The sequence below is a fragment of the Populus nigra genome, chromosome 15 (assembly GCF_951802175.1).
Source record: "Populus nigra chromosome 15, ddPopNigr1.1, whole genome shotgun sequence".
NCBI classification, from domain to species: domain Eukaryota; kingdom Viridiplantae; phylum Streptophyta; class Magnoliopsida; order Malpighiales; family Salicaceae; genus Populus; species Populus nigra.
The window spans coordinates 13,864,053-13,883,093 of record NC_084866.1 but is presented as its reverse complement, the minus strand read 5'-3'; the positions used below and the strand labels follow the sequence as shown (position 1 = coordinate 13,883,093).

Genomic DNA, 19,041 nt, shown 5'->3' with positions numbered 1-19,041 from the left:
TTTATACCCCCACTTTAAGCCATCAAGGGCTTTGTTGTCATTTCTATCTTTTAATACAAAACATTACAGCCCTTTTCTATTGAAACATTTTCCCAACCCCGTCCCGTTTTCCACTAAATTAAAAACATTCCTTGTGCAAAACGCAAATGGAAGATCATGATCCTTCCTCAGAAATTTCGAAAAGTAACAGTAAAGCTGCAAGGAACCTAAGTGCCGCTATCTTTGAAAACTAATGATTTCACACACACATCAACAATGACTAAAGTCACTTTCACATACAAAGAAAAACAAGAAAAGATAGAGTGCAGTTCCTGTAAACTTCTTACTAAATTTTGAGTTTGGTAAACCGTGTTTGTACAAGTTTGTTAGCTGCAAAATTTTCTTGTGCCAACCTAGCCAGCCGACAATATAATTATTAAATTATATTAAGCTTGGAAAACGAGTTGATTTAAGACATGAAAAGCGAGTTGATTTAAGAAATTCGGGAGTTAAATTTCAATTTAAATTAAAAAATATATTGATTTGCTAAAACTTGATTGAGTATAACTTGTTTGATTCAATTATACCTAGTCCAGGTCAAGTGAGGATATTTAAAAAAAAAAGAAATAACATCAAGTGGACTTCACAAAGTGATCCTTCCAGGAAATTTCCAACAGGATTAATAGTGTTCTAAAGTGCCCGAATGCTGCAATGTTTGAAAAACTTTCAGTTCACACACAGCAATTCCCTTAAAGTCAACATCATTAGAAAAGTCCAAAATTCCTCTATTAGTGTCTCAGTCAAAATCTATGCTTAACAATCACCATTGGTTCCAACACTGCAAAAAGAAAGAGAAGCATTTAGGACTGTGTGATGGGGATTTGCTGGAGCTCTTTACCCGATCAGAAGCCAAACTCACTTCCCATAGTACCAAGTAACTTAGATAATCTCAGTGCAGGTAAGCAAAAACTTCCAGTCTGTCATGTTATATCTTGATGGTCAATTTCAAAACCAGCAGTTTCTGGCTTAAAGTTCCTGTTTTTGTGTCAGGTGATACTTGTTCTGTTGGAGATAACAGCTGGCTGAGTGTTGGAAGCAGCAATATTACAGCATGGGTGTCACAAGTAAGTGGGAGTTTTACTCGTATTTGGGGCAAGAACAATGGCACTCACGAGGATAGCCGATATTTAGATGCCGGTAGTGATGAGGATTTTGAAAATGGTGCAATCAGTAACATTGCTGTGGCAAACTTGAAAGTTTTCTCATATGCACAATTGATAGCTGCAACTAATAATTTTGGAAGAGATATGGTGGTGGGCAGGGGAGGTTTTGGCAAAGTATACAAGGGTTGGCAAAAGGAGATGGTGCCATCAATGGGGATAAAGAAGTCAGCCATTGCTGTCAAGAAGTTGGGTACTGCAAGTAGGCAAGGATTTCAGCAGTGGCAGGTATGTGCTTTTGGATTGTCTTTACAATGTAATGTACTTCATTACGTGGTTAATCTATGTAATCTTGAAATTTTTTAGTTCTTCAGCTTATTTGGTTTGATTGGGAGGCACTCAATGTTGTGCATACTAGACCGAAAGAAAACACAAATAAAACACAAACAAGTAAATTTACGTGGTTTTTCAAAACCGGGTACGTCCACGGAGACAACAGATTGTATATTATTGAAGGAATGATACAAACACTCAACTCAACTCCAGTACAATCCCAAAACCCAGTGTTTTCACTCTTACACCCGGTATTTTCTCTCAAATCTGCTCACAACTCTGAAAGTTGTACTTACTACACACACCTCTTCACTTGCACACACTCTCACAATTTTGCTCTCAACAACATGCCTATTTTATAGGCAATCATGGTAAGCCCCTCCAGCATTTTTGTCAACATGGAAGGGTCAACAAAGCCTTAAACCATGCCACCATTTATGGCATTAATGGAGCAACCACTTGCTTAGTGGTAAGGTATTGCCACTAAATGGCAATATCCTAACAATCACCCCCTTTGCCATTTGAGTGGGCAATTGTCCTCTTGCTTCTTCAGCACAAGCTTGCATTCTGCAGGTCTTCCAAGCTTACCATTCTGAAAGCGTCTTCAACACAACATTCCCCTTCGAGCGTATCAACCATGCTCAGTCCGGAATGATTTTTCAAGCTATACACCAAGGCTTACAACACCCCCTCAAACGAATATTCCCAAGTGCGACAATCATTAAGTATTTCAATGTGATCACAAGCTCACCACTCTTTCAAGAGTCCACTCATCCAGGAGTTGCGCCTGCCCTCTGTTCCACCCTAGGAACCACGCCTTCTCCGTGAGTCTCTCGCTTTTAGTCGTAAGAGTCCAGATAGCTCTCCACCTTTAACCATGGGGGCAGCCCATTAAAGGTTGATCCATATCTGTCTTCATACTCTGAATATTATAATGCCATTACCGAGCTCACCACCTTGACAAGAGTCAACTCGTTCCAGGAACCTGTGCATGCCCTCTGCTCCTTCATAGCAGCCTTGTCTTAATGCTCCATAAGTCACTCACTTTTTGTCCAAGGCAAATGTCTTCTAGCTCATTGATCTTTAGCATGGGGGCAATATCCATGAAAGTCAATCCTGCATTTGTCTCCATACTCATCATAGCCACTTCATTGGCTATACATGTCCACTCATATCTAGCCATCACATTGGCTCTGGGGTTGTTCTGAACTGGGCTCATATTGTGGCCCACACACACACACCTTCTCCTTAGGTGTCTCCGCTCGTCGTCATGCGGCGGTCTGAATTGGGGCTCCTATCATGGCCCTCACACCTTCTCTAAGGTGTCTTCGCCTGTTGTCATGAGGCGGTCTGAACTGGGGCTCCTATCACGGCCCTCGCACCTTCTCTCTAAGGTGTCTTCACCTTTTATAGGTGGTCGCATCCTCCTTCAGCTGAGATGCTTCAAAGTGACTCCAAAATTCTCTACCATCATGTGCACTATGGAAGAGATCGCTACCACTGATCACATAGAAAGATAAAGTTGTGGTATACTCCTCGCATTCCTCCACCTCGATTTCTATGTTTGGAGCTTCTATGCCTTTCTGCTTGACAGCTCCACCTACACCAACTCTCTTTGGTGTCTTCGCCTTTCATCATAGGCGGTTGCCTTTTATCACAAGCGTTTGCACCCCGTCAATTAGGTGCTTTTGCAACAGCTCATCTTTCCATCCTTGCATGCATTGAAAAGGTCCTTGCTTGTTGCCTTTATCAAGAGCACAAGAGACTTCATGTTGTACAACTTTTTACACATTTGGATAATCTTTCAACTAAGCAAGTTCTCAGGAAAGATTGGAGGGGTCACACTGGTCCCGCTTAAAACCCAACCTCCTAGACAGAACTTCTTAGGCCATATCTATCCATCGTACTATCTTTCCGTATATACAACCATTTGCTAGCTTTGTCCCGGCTTTCCTTTACAAGTGATCTGGAATATACTGGTTTAATACATCATTTCTCAACATCTGGCGAGACGCCAGTGCTTAGATTCGTCAAGATTGGTCTTAATCAATTTTCAATCTCCACCTCAAATTGTCCACATAACTAGATGTCTAGAGTGTCCCAATTTTGCCTTCCCTCAAGGCAGTTAAAATTCTCCCCACTTAGCAGTTCAGCACATATAATTGGGTAAACATGTGCACCTTCTTTTTCTTCATCTCCATCGACCACCACGATGACCTTCAGATGCCTCCTAATCGGGCAATCTCTTTTGTTAATTCACCATCGCCTTTTTGGTCTCAAATCTCAATGATCAGACCGTACTATTGCACCCGAAACGATCAAATTAGCTGGAAACAAATCTGAAATCGTCCAAATCGTATTTCAGACGGCTAGGATTTGATCAAAACAATTCCGGCCTGATGAACGGCCCAGATTCAATCTCAGATCCGGTTGCACGTAGACTCCGCTGCACAGAATCTTATCCCTCGGCTCGTGGCTGATGACGTGGCAGGTAGGTCCCGCTATGATGACGCGTCAGCTGGCTGGTCGCTGACATGGCATGCCAACTGTGCATGCTGACGTCACAATTACATCATGTTGATGTCATCTATGGCATGCCTACTGTGCATGCTGACATCACAATTATGTCATGCTGACATCATTCATATCCGGGTCAGTCACGTGGGTCGAGTCAACTGGTATTCGGGTCGGGTCAGCCCATCCGGGCGAAGAAGACTCGTGGCACGCGTGGACTACCACCTCATCGGCGCGTGAGGGCGCATGCGGACATGTCCGATGTCCAATTTCGACGCGGTTTTCAACAGTGGCTTCGTCTCTTCCTCCTCTACACAATGGTATGGTCAAAACATAATTTTGCTAATTTTTATTTTTGAGCAAAATCAAACACCCCTTTAAACCATGTGCTATGATACCAATTTGTTGTGCATACTGGACCGAAAGTAAACACAAATAAAACATAAACAAGCAGATTTACGTGGTTCCCCAAAACCGGGTACGTCCACGGAGGCAGCAGATTGTATATTATTGGAGGAATGATACAAACACTCAACTCAACATCAGTACAATCCCAAAACCCAGTGTTTTCACTCTTACACCCGGTGTTTCTCTCAAATCTGCTCACAACTCTCAAAGTTGCACTTACTACACACACCTCTTCACTTGCACACACTCTCACATTTTTGCTCTCAACAAGATGTCTATTTTATAGGCAATCATGGTAAGCCCCTTCAGCATTTTTGTCAACATGGAGGGGTCAATAAAGCTTTAAACCATGCTATCATTTGTGGCATTAATGAAGCAACCACTTGCTTAGTGGTGGGGTATTGCCACTAAACAGCAATATCCTAACACTCGGGACCTTGGCTAGTTACAAGTAGCCAACCGTCTTATAAAATTAAGCCTTTGAGACTCTGGCCAACCTTGAGCATATCCAACAAATGGATTAAAAGTTATCAACTTTCTTTAGGCCGACCTCTTCTTAGGTTTATAAATATCCGAGCAAAACTAACCGCGTAGCCCAGTTATGAATGATACGCAATTGACTACTCAGAACCACTTGCATCATCATGCCATACAAAAGATAGCATCAAGAAATGGCAAGAAAATGTAGATGGCACAAACAATTTTAAGAAATGGGTTCACAGACCCAGCAGCATATCCGGAGTGCATTTAACGATAACTCAGTGAAGAGTAGCGTAGGAACTGGCTGCATTCTTTGCTGCTGGTTACATTTTGATTCTTGTAACATAGTTTTGATATTTTGCTTGTGCTCTTACTGGTTGATCACATGTGGTGCAGGCAGAGGTGAATGTTTTGGGAAGCCTTTCTCATCCTAATCTTGTAAAGCTGTTGGGGTATTGCTACGAGAATAAACAATCTCTCCTTGTCTATGAGTACCTTCCCAATGGAAGCCTCAATTACCATTTGTTTGGAAGTAAGAGCTAACAATCATTATCTTGTCATCTTCGGAAGTTTAAAACTGAACCCAAATGCACAAGCATTTGTCCTCTTGCTTATACGATGTTCTCAGGACACTTGTTTCTTCCTGTGCAGAGGGCTCAGTCCAGCCACTTACTTGGGACATAAGATTTAAGATTGTTATAGGAGTTGCTCAAGGCCTGACTTACATGCACAGTCCTGAAGTATCGGTAAATCATAGAGATTTGAAGTCCTCAAACATACTTCTTGATGAGGTAAACTTCTCATAATAACTTGATTATGTCACCTCTTAAGGTATTCTTTTTAAGCTCACATGACAAAGATTTATGTTAAAGGATAAATATTCACATTCCTTCTATGCTTTGGTTTTCTTCCAGTTCTATAATGCAAGGATAGCAGACTTTGGCTTGGCGGCGTTGGTTCCTTCAGCTGATGAATCACAGGCTGAAACTCATTTCATGGGCACATATGGTTATGCTGCTCCTGAGGTGTATGCCACAGGTAATTTCTTCTTCCTAATGAATCCATAGTGCAGAGTTCATGTAACTGTAGGCTGACATTAATGTCTTTCTGATTGATTAGGACATTGTTATGCGAAGAGTGATGTGTACAGTTTTGGAGTTGTTTTGGTCGAGATGCTAACAGGCTTGCGAGCAATCGACAGGAGACGTCCGAATGAGCAACAATTTCTGGTGTCCTGGGTAATACCATTTCTGTCAAGCAAAAGAAAGTTGAAAAGCATAATGGACACACGGTTGAAAGGGAAATATCCTCTCAAAGAAGCATCACTAGTTGCTCGGCTTGCTATCAGATGTCTTAAGGTGGAGCCCAAAATCCGGCCATCCATGAAAGAAATTGCTGAGACATTGGAACACGTTGAAGTGCGCAAATACAAGAGTATCAGATCCTAAACTTCATTGTGCTTGCCAATTCCTCACCAAACACCTCCTGTAGATGAAAACAACATAAAAAAGATAACAAGAATAAACAACACAAAATTCTACCCAACATGAAAAAACCGTAACAAGAATGATGTATTGTTTCCGCCTGCGTCAATAGCTTCCCGACGTGGGATGATAGGACTAATTGATATTAGTTCTGTAATTTTGTGACAAAGATGACTTGCATTCAATTACACTAAATTATCTCTTACTAAATTGTACAACTATTTTAGCATCAATTATTTCTCCTTTCATTAAAGGAAAATCTATGCATGGAAATCTTCCTGTTATTGACATTTGAGTACTTGAGAAATCTAGTGTAGAGGCTTGATAATTTTTCAGCTATGACTGACAAGTTCCCTGAAAAATATTCAAGAAATCAAGCTCCATAACAAAGAAAATATCTTGTTCCATCCCTTGTTGAATAGCCTACAAGTGGCTAAATAACCTTGTGTTTGTGGAAAAATATGCCCTTTGGGTGCTTAGCCAATCTTTAAAACTTTCTTAATGATTTATAGTTCAAGTGATATTATTATATTCTCTTTCAGAAAAAAAAAAATCCTTTTGTTTTTTAAGAGTAGAACTCCCACCACCCTGTGATGATGTAATCTGTGAAAGGTAGGGGAAGAAGTTTATTTTATTGCTAGGAGTTGAAATGGAAGATTCTCCCCTGTTTAAATCTTTTCTTTTATTCTGTAAGGTGGATGGAAATAATATAAGAAAACAACAATCATAAAAAAAAAAATAGTTGCTTGCTTCCTTGTAGATTTACAAGACTAGAAACCGACTTTACAAAGTAGAAAGTCAACTAGGAAAAACAATATAAAATCTTAAAAGAAAAGGAAAAAAATAATAAAATTAGCTCATATTTTAAAGATTTTCCGGGCATCAACTTGCTATATAAATTTTGGCAAAATTTAATCCTCATCCAATTAAGAAAGAGGCTAACAGTTATAATATTGTCTGCTCAGTTTGGTTCTTACTTGTTGAGATTTTTTGTTTAATTAATTTCATCTTTTAATATTTTGTTTTGTTTCCTAGCACAAACAATCCACTTTCAACGAATTAACCGGGGACTACAACGCGGTTTGTGGGTCATGATTATGGGATATCTCCTGGACTTTTCAAGGAGAAGACTTTCTGGAAGTGCTTGCAGAAAACTATTGTGGAGTTGCTAGGCAGCCCACACCCAATTTCTCATTTTCAAGAACTGCCAGTACAAGATAGTAATTTTGTAGCAGATCAACTGGTATTTTTCGGGGTCTCTCTTTTTTTCTTGTTAAACTCAAACCCAAAGCAAAAGCTTCTGTTCTTTTTTGTTTGTTTTGATTAAGGTGGGAGTAAGGAGTGTCTTGAGACATAGCATGGCTGAGTCTGCAGTGTCAACTGTGGTGCAAAGGCTTGGAGACTTGCTTATTCAAGAAGCAGTTTTCTTGGATGGAGTGAATGAGGAGGTTTATGGCATGCAAGTTGAACTGCAGAGGATGCAATCTTTCCTGAGAGATGCAGACAGAAGACAAGATGAAGAAGAGAGTGTTAAAAATTGGGTCTCAGAAATCAGAGAAACTGCTTATGACGCTGAAGATATTATTGAAGAGTTTGCACTCAAAGTAGCTTTAAGGAGGAGATCAGGTATGGTAAATGTTATGAAGAGGTATGCCACTCTTGCTAAAGAAACTATAGAGCTTCATAATGTTGGAAATGAGATTCAAATTATTAAGAATAGAATTTCTAGCCTCACCAATAGCTTGCAAACATATGGGATAATACAAAGAAATGATGATTGGAGCCCCGGATTAGGGAGGCAACAGCAGCAGTTAAGGAGGTCTTACTCACATATTGTTGAGGAGGATATAATTGGGTTGGAGGAAGATGTGAAAGTTTTGGCAGAGCAATTGGTGAACAGTAATGGGATTGTGTCCATCTGTGGAATGGGTGGAATAGGGAAGACAACTCTTGCCAAGAAGGTATATCATAACAGTAAGGTTAGACATCATTTTGATGCTTTTGCTTGGGCTTATGTATCTCAACAATGCCAAGTGAGGGAGGTTTGGGAGGGAATCTTGTTTAAGCTCACCAATCCATCTAAAGAACAAAGGGAGGAGATTGCCAGTTTGAGGGATGAAGAGTTGGTGAAGAGGCTTTATCAAGTCCAACTAGAGAAGAAATGTTTGGTGATTCTTGATGATATTTGGACCATACCAACATGGAATAATCTGTGTCCTGCTTTTCCATACTGGAAAACTGCAGGCAGTAAAATATTGCTAACTACTCGCAAGATGGATGTGGCTTTGCATCCTGACCCAACATGTTTCCTGCATGTTCCACCCCAGTTGAATGATGACGAGAGCTGGGAATTGTTAAAAAAGAAGGCATGTGTTAACAATAACTATCCAGGTAATGTTTTTGCAACCAGAACTACCCCACTTTCAGATAATTTCTTAGTGGTTGTTTGTCTAGATACAGAGCATATGAAGGAAGAGAGAAAACCTTAGTTGGGTTTATCTCTATGAGTAGATGTGAGGAAGGATATTGTCAAATGAAGTTCAAGGTTGAACATGGCAAAATCGCCAGATTTCAGTAGGCCGAAATTCAACTTGGTTCAACTTATTTTGCTTGATAAGTACATATGTTTTTCTACCTATTAAAGTGGTTCTTTAATTGGGAAGGTGGGATTCTGAATTTCTAAATCGTTCAATGGTAACATAGGTTTGCAGAGGTATTGAAGCAAAGAGACTGTTGCCACTATCATCGGCACCAGTGTTTTTGAACATTCATTGCTCTAAAATTTATATTTTTCTTTTTGCAGACGTTAGAATCAGAGCAGAAATAGAGAGGTTGGGAAGGGAAATGGTCGGAAGGTGTACAGGTCTACCATTGGCGATCATTGTGCTTGGAGGACTGTTGGCGACTAAGAAGACTACCTTTGAGTGGGACGTGGTTCGAAAAAATATCATTTCCCACTTGAGGAGAGGCAAAGGCGATGAACAACTCTTAGGAGTAGCTGAGGTGCTAGCCTTGAGCTACCATGAATTGCCATATCAGTTGAAACCATGCTTTCTTCACCTGGCTCATTTCCCAGAAGATTGTGAGATACAAACAAAGAAAATGTTACGAATGTGGGTTGCTGAGGGTTTTGTATCTAGTGTGTACAATGGAGTGGAGGAAGAAACTATGGAGGATGTGGCTCAGCGTTATTTGGGCGAGTTGGTAGAGAGGTGTATGGTTCAGGTGGTAGAGAGGGGCACAACTGGAAGGATTAGAACTTGCCGCATGCATGATCTTATGAGAGATCTATGCGTATCTAAAGCAAAGCAGGAAAATTTTCTTGAGGTTTTCAATCAGTCGCTTGCAAGTGATCACCCGGCAGATTCCTTTCCTTGGTCTATGGTGAGGGAAGCAAGGTCAATTGGTAGACTTCGCAGGCTAGCAGTTGTTTTGGAAGGAGATCTTCATAAATTTATCCCCTCGGGATACAAAAGAAATTCCCATCTCAGGTCTCTTTTGTATTTCCATGAAAAAGCATGCCATGTAGAGAACTGGGGATCGTTAAAATCTGTATTCAAGAACTTCAAATTACTAAGAGTCTTGGATCTTGAGGGTATTCAGAGTCATGGTGGAAAATTGCCGACAGAAATTGGAAAGCTAATCCACTTGAGATTCTTGAGCTTGAGAGATACTGATATAGATGAGTTGCCATCTACAATAGGCAACTTGAGGTACTTGCAAACTCTAGACTTGTTGACATGGAATTCAACTGTACAAATACCTAACGTAGTATGGAGGTTGCATCGATTACGACACCTGTATCTTCCTGAATCCTGCGGTGAATATTCTTATAAATGGCAATTAGCTAATCTGGTCAACTTGCAGACACTCGTGAACTTTCCTGCAGAGAAATGTGAGATAACTGATCTGGTAAGATTGAATCATCTTAAGAAACTAGTGATAGATGATCCAAAGTTCGGGGCAATCTTCAGATCCCCTCGTGCAAGATTTTACCGCCTGCAATCACTGTCTTTTGTTAGTAACGAAGATTCAACAGTCGTTCAAGTTATACAAGGATGCCCTAATCTTTATAAGCTGCATATAGAAGGGCAGATAGAGAAGCTACCAGATTGTCAGCAATTCTCTGCAAACCTAGCCAAATTGAACCTGCTGGGATCTAAACTTACAGAAGACCCAATGCCAACACTGGAGAAGCTGCCGAACTTGAGAATTCTTCGCTTACAAATGGATTCGTTTCTTGGGAACAAAATGGTTTGCTTGGACAAAGGTTTTCCTCAACTAAAGTCTCTGTTCCTTTATGACTTGCCAAACCTAGAAGAGTGGGAGGTTGTTGAAGGAGCAATGGCTAATCTTTTCCATTTAGAGATTTCAAATTGCACGTCCTTGAAGACTGTCCCAGAAGGGCTAAGATTCATTACCAGTCTCCGTGAAATGGAGATCCGGTCAATGCTTAAAGCATTCAGAACTAGGCTTGAGCATGGAGGAGAGGATTACTACAAAGTTCAACATGTGCCCTCCATTGCGTTTCGGTATTGTGATTACTAAACTATAAACTGTTAATTATGTTTCATTTCAGCAGTAACTGTCATCTGTTTCTGATTTTTGAGAAGATTATTGGAGATTGTCTGAATCTTTCTTTGTTCTTTCTGTAATAAGGCTCCCTTTGAAACAGATTACTTTACATTTCTTCCCATTTTTATTTGAGTGATTCAGATTTAGTTAACACCAGATTTATAAGGCTGAATTATTTCAGGTTTTCGATTATAAATTGTCAAAGAAGATAATATTATGTGTTGCCAAAGCTGTATATTAAGGACGTCTTAATTATCTTTTTACATTATTTACACACCAAAGACCACTTCTTCTCATCGGGGAAGTGAAACAGATCACAGGGCAAAATCTTGCAGGACCAGAAATGATCAAAATGTTTATCAATTTACTTCTGTAACATGTTTATATAAACCGCAATCGAAATTCAATCTATTGTATCAGCTGCTTCTTGTATCAATAGCCGGCATGGTAGTGCTACTTCTGGAGCTTCAATCTATCCAATGTCTCAGCAACTTCTTTCATAGATGGCCGGAACGTGGGATTTGCTTTAACACATCTAACAGCAAGTACAGCTATTACTGAAGCTTGTTTAGTCCCATATTTACCCTGCAGTCTGGGATCCATTATATGTCTCAACCTTGATCTATCTGAAAGAAACGGTAAAGCCCATTCCCGCAGGTCCTGTTGTCCTGGCGGCCGATTTTTGTCAATTGCCCGTAAGCCTGTCAGCATCTCCATCAATACTACTCCATAACTGTACACATCACTCTTTACATACAACTTCCCTAATCATCCCCATAACATCACAATTGTCAGGACAAATATAAAATAGGTCTATATCGCGATTTCAAGTAATCCATAATCATAACAAACTAAAACCAAGCCAAGTACACCATCAACAAATCAAACATTGAGGCATCCAAGTTTAGAAAGTAGCAGAAATTACCTCCATTCTTATATTCAGGACCAACATAGCCATATGTGCCCATAACATTTCCTGTTACATGTGAACTACCATCATTGGGGCCCCATTTTGCCAAGCCAAAATCTGATAGTTTCGGAGTATAGGTCTGCATTCAGAAACTCTGATGTTAGATGGAATTAAGGATATAGTTTTCTTATGGGAAACAATATTTCATTTTTCAAAAAAATAATAATAAAAGAATGATTTGTTTTGCTCAATGCTACTCAATTCCTAAAGAACTTTACCTCATCAAGCAATATATTTGAGGTCTTGAAATCTCTGAAAATTATTGGCCTTTCCATTGTATGCAAATAAGATAGGGCTCGAGCCATTCCTATTATAATCTTTAACCTTGTTTCCCAAGGAAGAAGCCGATCAGAGCGCTCTGCACAAGTTAAAAAAAAAACATCAGTGGTAAGAGATCAACTGAGGTTTTATGATCTATGAAATTATTTCATTGGCGAAAAGCTTGTGCATTTTGTTCAATACAACTTTACTTTAATGCTGCAGAGGAGTGTTCTTACTTCCAAACAAATGGTAATTTAAACTGCCTTTCTCCATGAATTGATAGACAATAAGCAACTCTTTATTCGCATTTTCCTGACAGTATCCTAGCAGCTTTACAATGTTTGGATGAGAAACCCTTGCTAAGAAACCGACCTCTGTCTGTATCAATAAATGACAACCAAATATGCAACAGTTAAATAATTACTCAACAATAAAACTGAGACTCTGAAGATAAGGAAACAATTTTGATTTCATCCGCGGAGGAGTATAATGAACAGAAAGAAAAATTTCATTTCAGACGAGACGTATGTATCTAACCTAACCTCACAATTTGAAACAAAACTTTCATGTTTGGCTGACAGAAGATTGATGCCCTAAAAGATCAAATATGAAAGATAAATTGTACTAGTGGCATTGAAAAAGCCATGGAAACATCGTTTTGGAACATCCGGTTCAGCCACATTTCAATGCTTTTCCAATACCTTTGAAGACTCTCAAGAAGGCACCTGCACCAGCACGCCTCAATGACAACAAATAAAATGAACTTAGAGAAAACTGCCAACAATCATAAATAGGAAATTACCTGCCACTGTCGAAGACCTTGCTTGCTGTCAGAATCCAATTTCTTGACAGCAATCCGCCGTTTCCTGGTATATCCTTTAAATAACTTTTCTTTGAGCAAACCCTTGTAGACACTGCCGAAACCTCCTTTTCCCAGTAACATGTCACTTCTAAAATTGAAGGCTGCTGTCTTCAATTGTTCAAACGTGAAAACTCTCAACTTTGACTCTGGTGTCTCATCTGGAAGGGCTGGCAGTTCAATGTCCTCAAGAGCATTTTTTCCCAAAGCAGCGGACCTCCTTCTTGTAAAAGTCATGGTTACCATAGAGAACCAGTTGTTGACGGTGACATCGCTAACCAGAAAGGATATTTCACCTGAGTAAATGCAAGTTGGGAAAATTAAGGCCTTGAACATAATGAAATTACCACAATTTCAACTGTTCAGAAATATCTTCTAGCATCAGAAATTAGAAATGAGATGCAGGATCATTTATTTTTTCATGCCCTTGAGTGGAGCAAATATGGAGTACTATCCTGCAATCGAGCAACATCAATAGAAGAGTAGCTGACTGGAACGCGGAATTTGAATTTGCCTAGCAGTATTTGCAGAAAAAGTCCTTCCCTTCAAGCATTCTTAGACTGGCTTAATGTGGATATATATTTTGTTTGGAAGGAGAGAAATGACAGGATTCATGAAGCTTCAAGTTCAAATTCTTACGCTCGGAAGCCGAAAGGACCCCAGATATTCTGACCTATTTAGTTGTGGAATTTCAGTTGGCATGTATTTTCTTGCTGTTAGTTTGTAGCAGTTGAAGAGTTTCTTGTTGCTTTTAGATGTTCTGTTTCTTGTATTGGCTTTGTAGCAGGATCGAGCTCCCTGCTTAGTTGCCTGGCTTTGATTAATGATATCCTCAGTCAAGCGAAAAACTGAGAAAATAAGAGTGCTTGGACATGATTATGACCTCTTTTTTTCTTTGTCAAAAGTTAATTATGACTTCTTTTTCTAGTCAAAAGTTAAAGAACAACTCAAATCCTGCAAAAGTATACAAGTCAAAGGGACTCTAAATTATCAAAAGAATGTGGAAGTGAAAATAGAGCATGATTCAACCTGTTAGAAGAAAGATAAGGCTTGCAATGAGTTTTTCAACAAGTATCACCAAGTATGGAATGAAAATGAAAGGAATATGATATGGTTGAAAACCAACCTTCAAAGAGATGTCCAGGAGAGGTAGGAGCTATGTCTGGGTCAGGGATTGATACTGGGGCTAGTACAACAGGAGCAGGGCTAGTATCTAGGGCTGGATTTGATTGACCAGAAGTGCAACAACAGAGAATCCCCATCGAAAGAACTCTATCTTTCTTGAATCAATGATGAGGGTAGGCTTTTTAATTGACTTTTAAGGTCTTTATTTATGGAAATACCGACGAGATTTCTTCTCCACGGCTCTCCTCCATTTTTTATTCATATCTGATTGAGATGTGTAACAGATGACATCGACAAAAGCTTTTGTTTATGTTCTGTTTTATTCCAAACAACGTCATTAACACTGAAGAGGATGGTGAACTGGTCATCACAAAGCTGCAGAGTCTGCAGTGGCGTCTGGATGATTTTCTGGTGGAAAGAAGAAAGGGGAGAGATCAGAGCAATTACTGATACTCAGAATTCTATCCATCAAGAAGTAAAAGTCTGTTCTTTCTGGGAAATGGAAATCCTATCAAAGCTTAATCCATTCAGGTGACTAATTACTTGGCTTCAGAATGGATGTGACTGCAAGCCAACACCTTTCCTTTAGAAAATTCACCGGAGATTAAGTGCCAGGTAGGGCCTGTGCTGATAATTTGCTGCTTTATGACGGTACATGATGTGATTGTGCACAATATTTCATTAAAAAACAATCAATTCTTTCAGAATCTACTCTGTAACATCCACATTTGTCAAACCTCCCAAACTTGACACGTTCTAAGCCCGGGTGGCATAGTTATAAAATCCAGTTGGGTTAATGATTCGGTCAAGATCATGGTTCCGGGTTGGACAAGTCAATCTAAATTTACCGGATCAATTCAAAACGACTTGGTTTCAAGATTTTTAAAAAAAGTAAAGAAGACATGGTTTTATATTTCTTTTAAAGTTAAATAGGATTGCATCTGGGACTTAATTTGGTTAATTGGATTGCGGTTTGATCTGTTAAATCGATCAAATTTAATTAAATCAACTTCTAACCCGGTTTGATATAAAACACTATCTAAATTAGATCCTAATTGATAATTTAGTATACTAACTTGTTAAATCAAGCTAAATTTAATAATATAAATATGTCTATTTAATAATTAAATTTAATGGGATTAACTTTGATTCGATATAAAATAGTATCCAAACTAGATTTTAATTAATGGGACATGAGGTTAACCCTTGAACTAAAGCTATATTTTTTATTTTTTTTTTGATTATCATGGATGTTCGGGCCAGCTTGCGCGCACCTCGACTAATCCCAGGAACCCTGAACTAAAGCTATATTTAATAACATGGGGCGTCGACCTGCTGGTCAGGTTTTTTTGCCCCCTAAAGCAGAAAAGAGGCATTGTGGCGCGGAATTTCAATTATTTCTTGTCATATCCGTCAGTCGGTTGTTTGGGGGGAAATGTAGTCCCATCGAAACGACTCGCCCTAAGCCCATAAAAAAAATGGGCCATGTAGGCCCATCATTTCCAGTTGATACATTTAGCTACTTGACCAGCAGAAGACCATGCACATATCAATTCGGCAGCAAGAAGACTGATGTGATGTTTGGATTTGGATGATGGGCTGAGGAAGGACGAAGGAAGTCCAATTTGTTAGTGAATAAGAGTATGAAAGATAAATTGGCTTTGATGCCTAAAGAATTACCTATAATTTAAAAGTTATGTTTTTTCACTGTGAACAGAGAATAAATTGAAAAAAAATTTATATTTTTTAATTTGATTTTGAATTTATATAAAAAAATGTGATTGAAAGATAATGGACAAAAATAAAAAATTTACTTTGATCCTCAAACTTAAAAAAATCATATAAATTATACAATTTCAGTTCCTCAATATTTTTTTAATTTAATTTTGATATAAAATTTTATTTTTGTTGTTTTTTGATCCCTGGTTGAGAGATGAGATAAAAAGAGAGAGGTAGTCGAATTTCAGCTATAGAAAGAGAAATATATCGTTCACACTAATTTATATCATCAAAATGGATGATATTTGTGTCAAATTATTTCTTTGGATGAGAGAAGTTTATATTAGGTGTTTTTTTACCTTTAAAGTTCGTAAAAAAATAGATATAAGCTCAGATTTATTTTTTATTTCAGGTTGATTTTGATTTTTGGAGCAATTGTTTTTGGTTTTGAGGCCATAAATAGACATATCATGATTCTTAAGATGTTTTATGGGTATTTTAAGTCAAAAATTGATTGAAAATGAGTTTTTAGGTTAAAAAAACTTAAGCTTTGATTTTTCAGCCACCATAATGGTCGAAATTTAGGTAAAACAAATAGCGCGTTGTTATATTTTTTAAAAAAAAAATTGGGGCGGATGACCTGCCCCAGGTGCAGTTAAAAAAATAACAACCTAATCAAGCGAAGCTTGAAAAAATAGGTTAGGTGGGCTGGGCTGACCTAGCTTGTCAGGCCTACTAGCATAAACACTTTTTTTCTATTTTTTTAATTAATGCTTCTTTTTATATATTATTTTTTAAGAAATTATTTATATTTATATTAATGCCCCATTCTCTTTCTTATTTTGTTTAGAGAGCCTCTTTTAAATGATGATGATTTTTTACTTTAGCGTTTAATTTTTGAAAAGGTTTTTCTTATTCATATTTGATTTTTTTTTATCTTTTGTATGAACTATATTTTTGAAAATAAAAAAAATTATTTTTAAATAATATTTCTACTATGTGTAGGCTTACATAATATTTTTTTTTAATTTTATTTGATCAATTTAATATATTTGTCTATTTCTATTATCATTTCATTGAATAAAAAAAATATTTTAATAAATAGAATTTAGCAAACATGATTAGATAAATGTCTCGTCTTGCGAAATTAAATATCTTGATATACATTTATCTCTTAATTTTTCAAGTTTTATTTTTAGGTTTCGTTAATGATTATTTGTTTATTTATTAACATTCATAATTCTTAGTTTATTTGATTAAATATATATTGGATTATTATAAAAATACATTGAAAAAACTTATATATATAATTTTTTAATGAAAAATAAAAATATTTAACCTGCAGCAAAATATAGGTCACATAATTAGTTCAAAACTAGACTTAAACATCAAGAATGTAAGATGACCGAAAAGTCCATATATCCCTTTTTTAATAGGATGCTATTTTTTATAGTTGTCAGATATTTAACTTTGGACCTCACCCATTTAAAGATGAGTATTTAGATCATGAATCAATCTAGTGTAGTAATAGATTATCCAATAAATCAATTATATACACATGCTTTATCCAATAAATCAATTATATACACATGCTTGACTTATGGCAGGACTCTCGTTGACTATCTCTTTATGGACAATGATGAAATCTGGATTGCCTTGTGATAAATCTAAATTTAATGGATCTAAAAAACTTCCCAAAAAAACAAAAAACATCTAATAAACTTGGGCTACCATGCTCGAGCCCAACTTCTACCAAGATATATAGGTTTGGGTATGGTAACTTGATCTTATATTGAGCGTACATCTAGGCTTGGACATGAAAGCTCAAGCCCACCATTTAGGCGCACACCCAACATGGATATAACATGTCTAGGAGGTTAGGCATGACATGCCCAGCTAGTGCTGGGTGTGCACCCAAGCATCCCTGTGGGCTCGAGCTACAATGACTGAGTTCAACATGCTTGGGTCCAAGTAGGGCGACTTAATCTATTTTTTACCTCTATTAGGCTCAGGCATCTTGCTCGAGCCCAACACTTCTTTAGAAAATTTTCCAGGACTTCACGTGGGTCTTTTAGTATTTTATACTGATCCAATATATATTATTTTAAGTAGAATATATCTCAAAATATCATAAAAATGAAATTACACTTTAGCCCATTTTCTCTAAAAAAGAAGCTACTTATGAGCTATAAATATATTATGAATCTTTCAAACTTAAGGTTCATAATCTTTTTATTCTTAACATTTTTAACATAAAATATTTTCAGAGCTCACTCTAATTCAAGGTTCATAGACTCAAACCCAAATCTAAGATACATCTAATCCTCATGGCACACTACGAGTTTCTCATGCTAGCTCTCTTTTTAGCACGCAGGAGCATAACAGATCATCCTTAAAAAAAAAAGGCCTAAATTGAGAATATATCTTAGTCATAATCCTGATCTTTTTCTAGACAAAACATTCGCAAGTCTTTCATTGTACTGTGTGAGTTAAAATTGAAGTCCTTATAAAATAAAGATTTGAATTCATGCCACATCTCAACAAATTATTATCCTTTTTTAATTGCAGACAATACAGCTAAATTTCTGGACTGAAATGCACAAGTTCAGCAGTCACCAGAAAATAAATATTAAATCAAGACAGGAGGCTCATCTAATGAAACCTCTCATTCTGATACTAATCATGCATATTTGGCAAACTGAAGACTCCCAAATTGCAAGATTAACAATAAAAAACAATCACCTGCCACTGTCTAAGTCCTTGCTTGCTATTTGAACCCAATTTCTTGACAGCAATGCGCAATTTCCTAGTTTTCTTAAAAGGCATCTTTTCTTTTAGTGAACCCTGATAGACGCTGCCAAACCCTTCCTTTCCCAGGACCATGTCATTTCTAAAATCGAAGGTTGCTTCCTTCAATTGTTCCAACGTGAAAACTTTCAACTTTGACGGAAGGGCTGGGATTTCGATGTCCTCGGGGACATTTTGCCCCCGAATAGCATCCTTTGCTTGAGAAATCCATGTTGTAAAATTGGTGGTGGCTATAGAGAACTAGCTGTTGCCAGAGACATTGCTAACAAGAAAAGATATATCACCTGAATAAAACATGTATCACTTATACATACTGGAATCTCTATGACCTGAAGCAAGCTCCCTAATTCAACATCTCATCAAGGG

General features: G+C 37.8%; 3 protein-coding genes across 3 annotated transcripts; 2 read left to right on the top strand and 1 right to left on the bottom strand.

Annotated features, from left to right (window-relative positions):
* The first annotated feature begins 711 nt into the window (after positions 1–711).
* On the top strand, positions 712–6,904 carry LOC133674810 (probable serine/threonine-protein kinase PIX13). Its single transcript, XM_062096067.1, has 6 exons — positions 712–937; positions 1,030–1,427; positions 5,271–5,406; positions 5,526–5,665; positions 5,789–5,912; positions 5,994–6,904. Exons 1-6 carry the CDS (start codon positions 853–855, stop codon positions 6,320–6,322), a joined length of 1,212 nt encoding a protein of 403 aa, XP_061952051.1. The 5' UTR covers positions 712–852; the 3' UTR covers positions 6,323–6,904.
* Positions 6,905–7,202: 298 nt separating this feature from the next.
* LOC133674808 (putative disease resistance protein At1g50180) lies at positions 7,203–10,991 on the top strand. The gene is made up of 2 exons (XM_062096064.1): positions 7,203–8,749; positions 9,162–10,991. The coding sequence occupies exons 1-2, from the start codon at positions 7,717–7,719 to the stop codon at positions 10,904–10,906; spliced, it is 2,778 nt and encodes a 925-aa protein (XP_061952048.1). The 5' UTR covers positions 7,203–7,716; the 3' UTR covers positions 10,907–10,991.
* Positions 10,992–11,091: 100 nt separating this feature from the next.
* On the bottom strand, positions 11,092–14,373 carry LOC133674809 (probable serine/threonine-protein kinase PIX13). The gene is made up of 6 exons (XM_062096065.1): positions 14,150–14,373; positions 12,967–13,319; positions 12,401–12,542; positions 12,122–12,261; positions 11,859–11,982; positions 11,092–11,697 (listed from the first exon to the last, which is right to left on the bottom strand). The coding sequence occupies exons 1-6, from the start codon at positions 14,283–14,285 to the stop codon at positions 11,387–11,389; spliced, it is 1,206 nt and encodes a 401-aa protein (XP_061952049.1). The 5' UTR covers positions 14,286–14,373; the 3' UTR covers positions 11,092–11,386.
* Positions 14,374–19,041: the final 4,668 nt, after the last annotated feature.

Bases quoted from the DNA above. Each gene is read 5' to 3' on its own strand.
- LOC133674808 (XM_062096064.1), top strand. From the start codon at position 7,717: ATGGCTGAGTCTGCAGTGTCAACTGTGGTGCAAAGGCTTGGAGACTTG. The intron at 8,750-9,161 runs GTAATGTTTTTG...TTCTTTTTGCAG, and splicing joins TGTTAACAATAACTATCCAG to ACGTTAGAATCAGAGCAGAA.
- LOC133674810 (XM_062096067.1), top strand. From the start codon at position 853: ATGGGGATTTGCTGGAGCTCTTTACCCGATCAGAAGCCAAACTCACTT. The intron at 5,666-5,788 runs GTAAACTTCTCA...GTTTTCTTCCAG, and splicing joins CAAACATACTTCTTGATGAG to TTCTATAATGCAAGGATAGC. The intron at 5,913-5,993 runs GTAATTTCTTCT...CTGATTGATTAG, and splicing joins TCCTGAGGTGTATGCCACAG to GACATTGTTATGCGAAGAGT.
- LOC133674809 (XM_062096065.1), bottom strand. From the start codon at position 14,285: ATGGGGATTCTCTGTTGTTGCACTTCTGGTCAATCAAATCCAGCCCTA. The intron at 12,543-12,966 runs GTAATTTCCTAT...TTATTGATACAG, and splicing joins AAGGTCTTCGACAGTGGCAG to ACAGAGGTCGGTTTCTTAGC. The intron at 11,698-11,858 runs GTAATTTCTGCT...GGGGATGATTAG, and splicing joins TCCTGAATATAAGAATGGAG to GGAAGTTGTATGTAAAGAGT.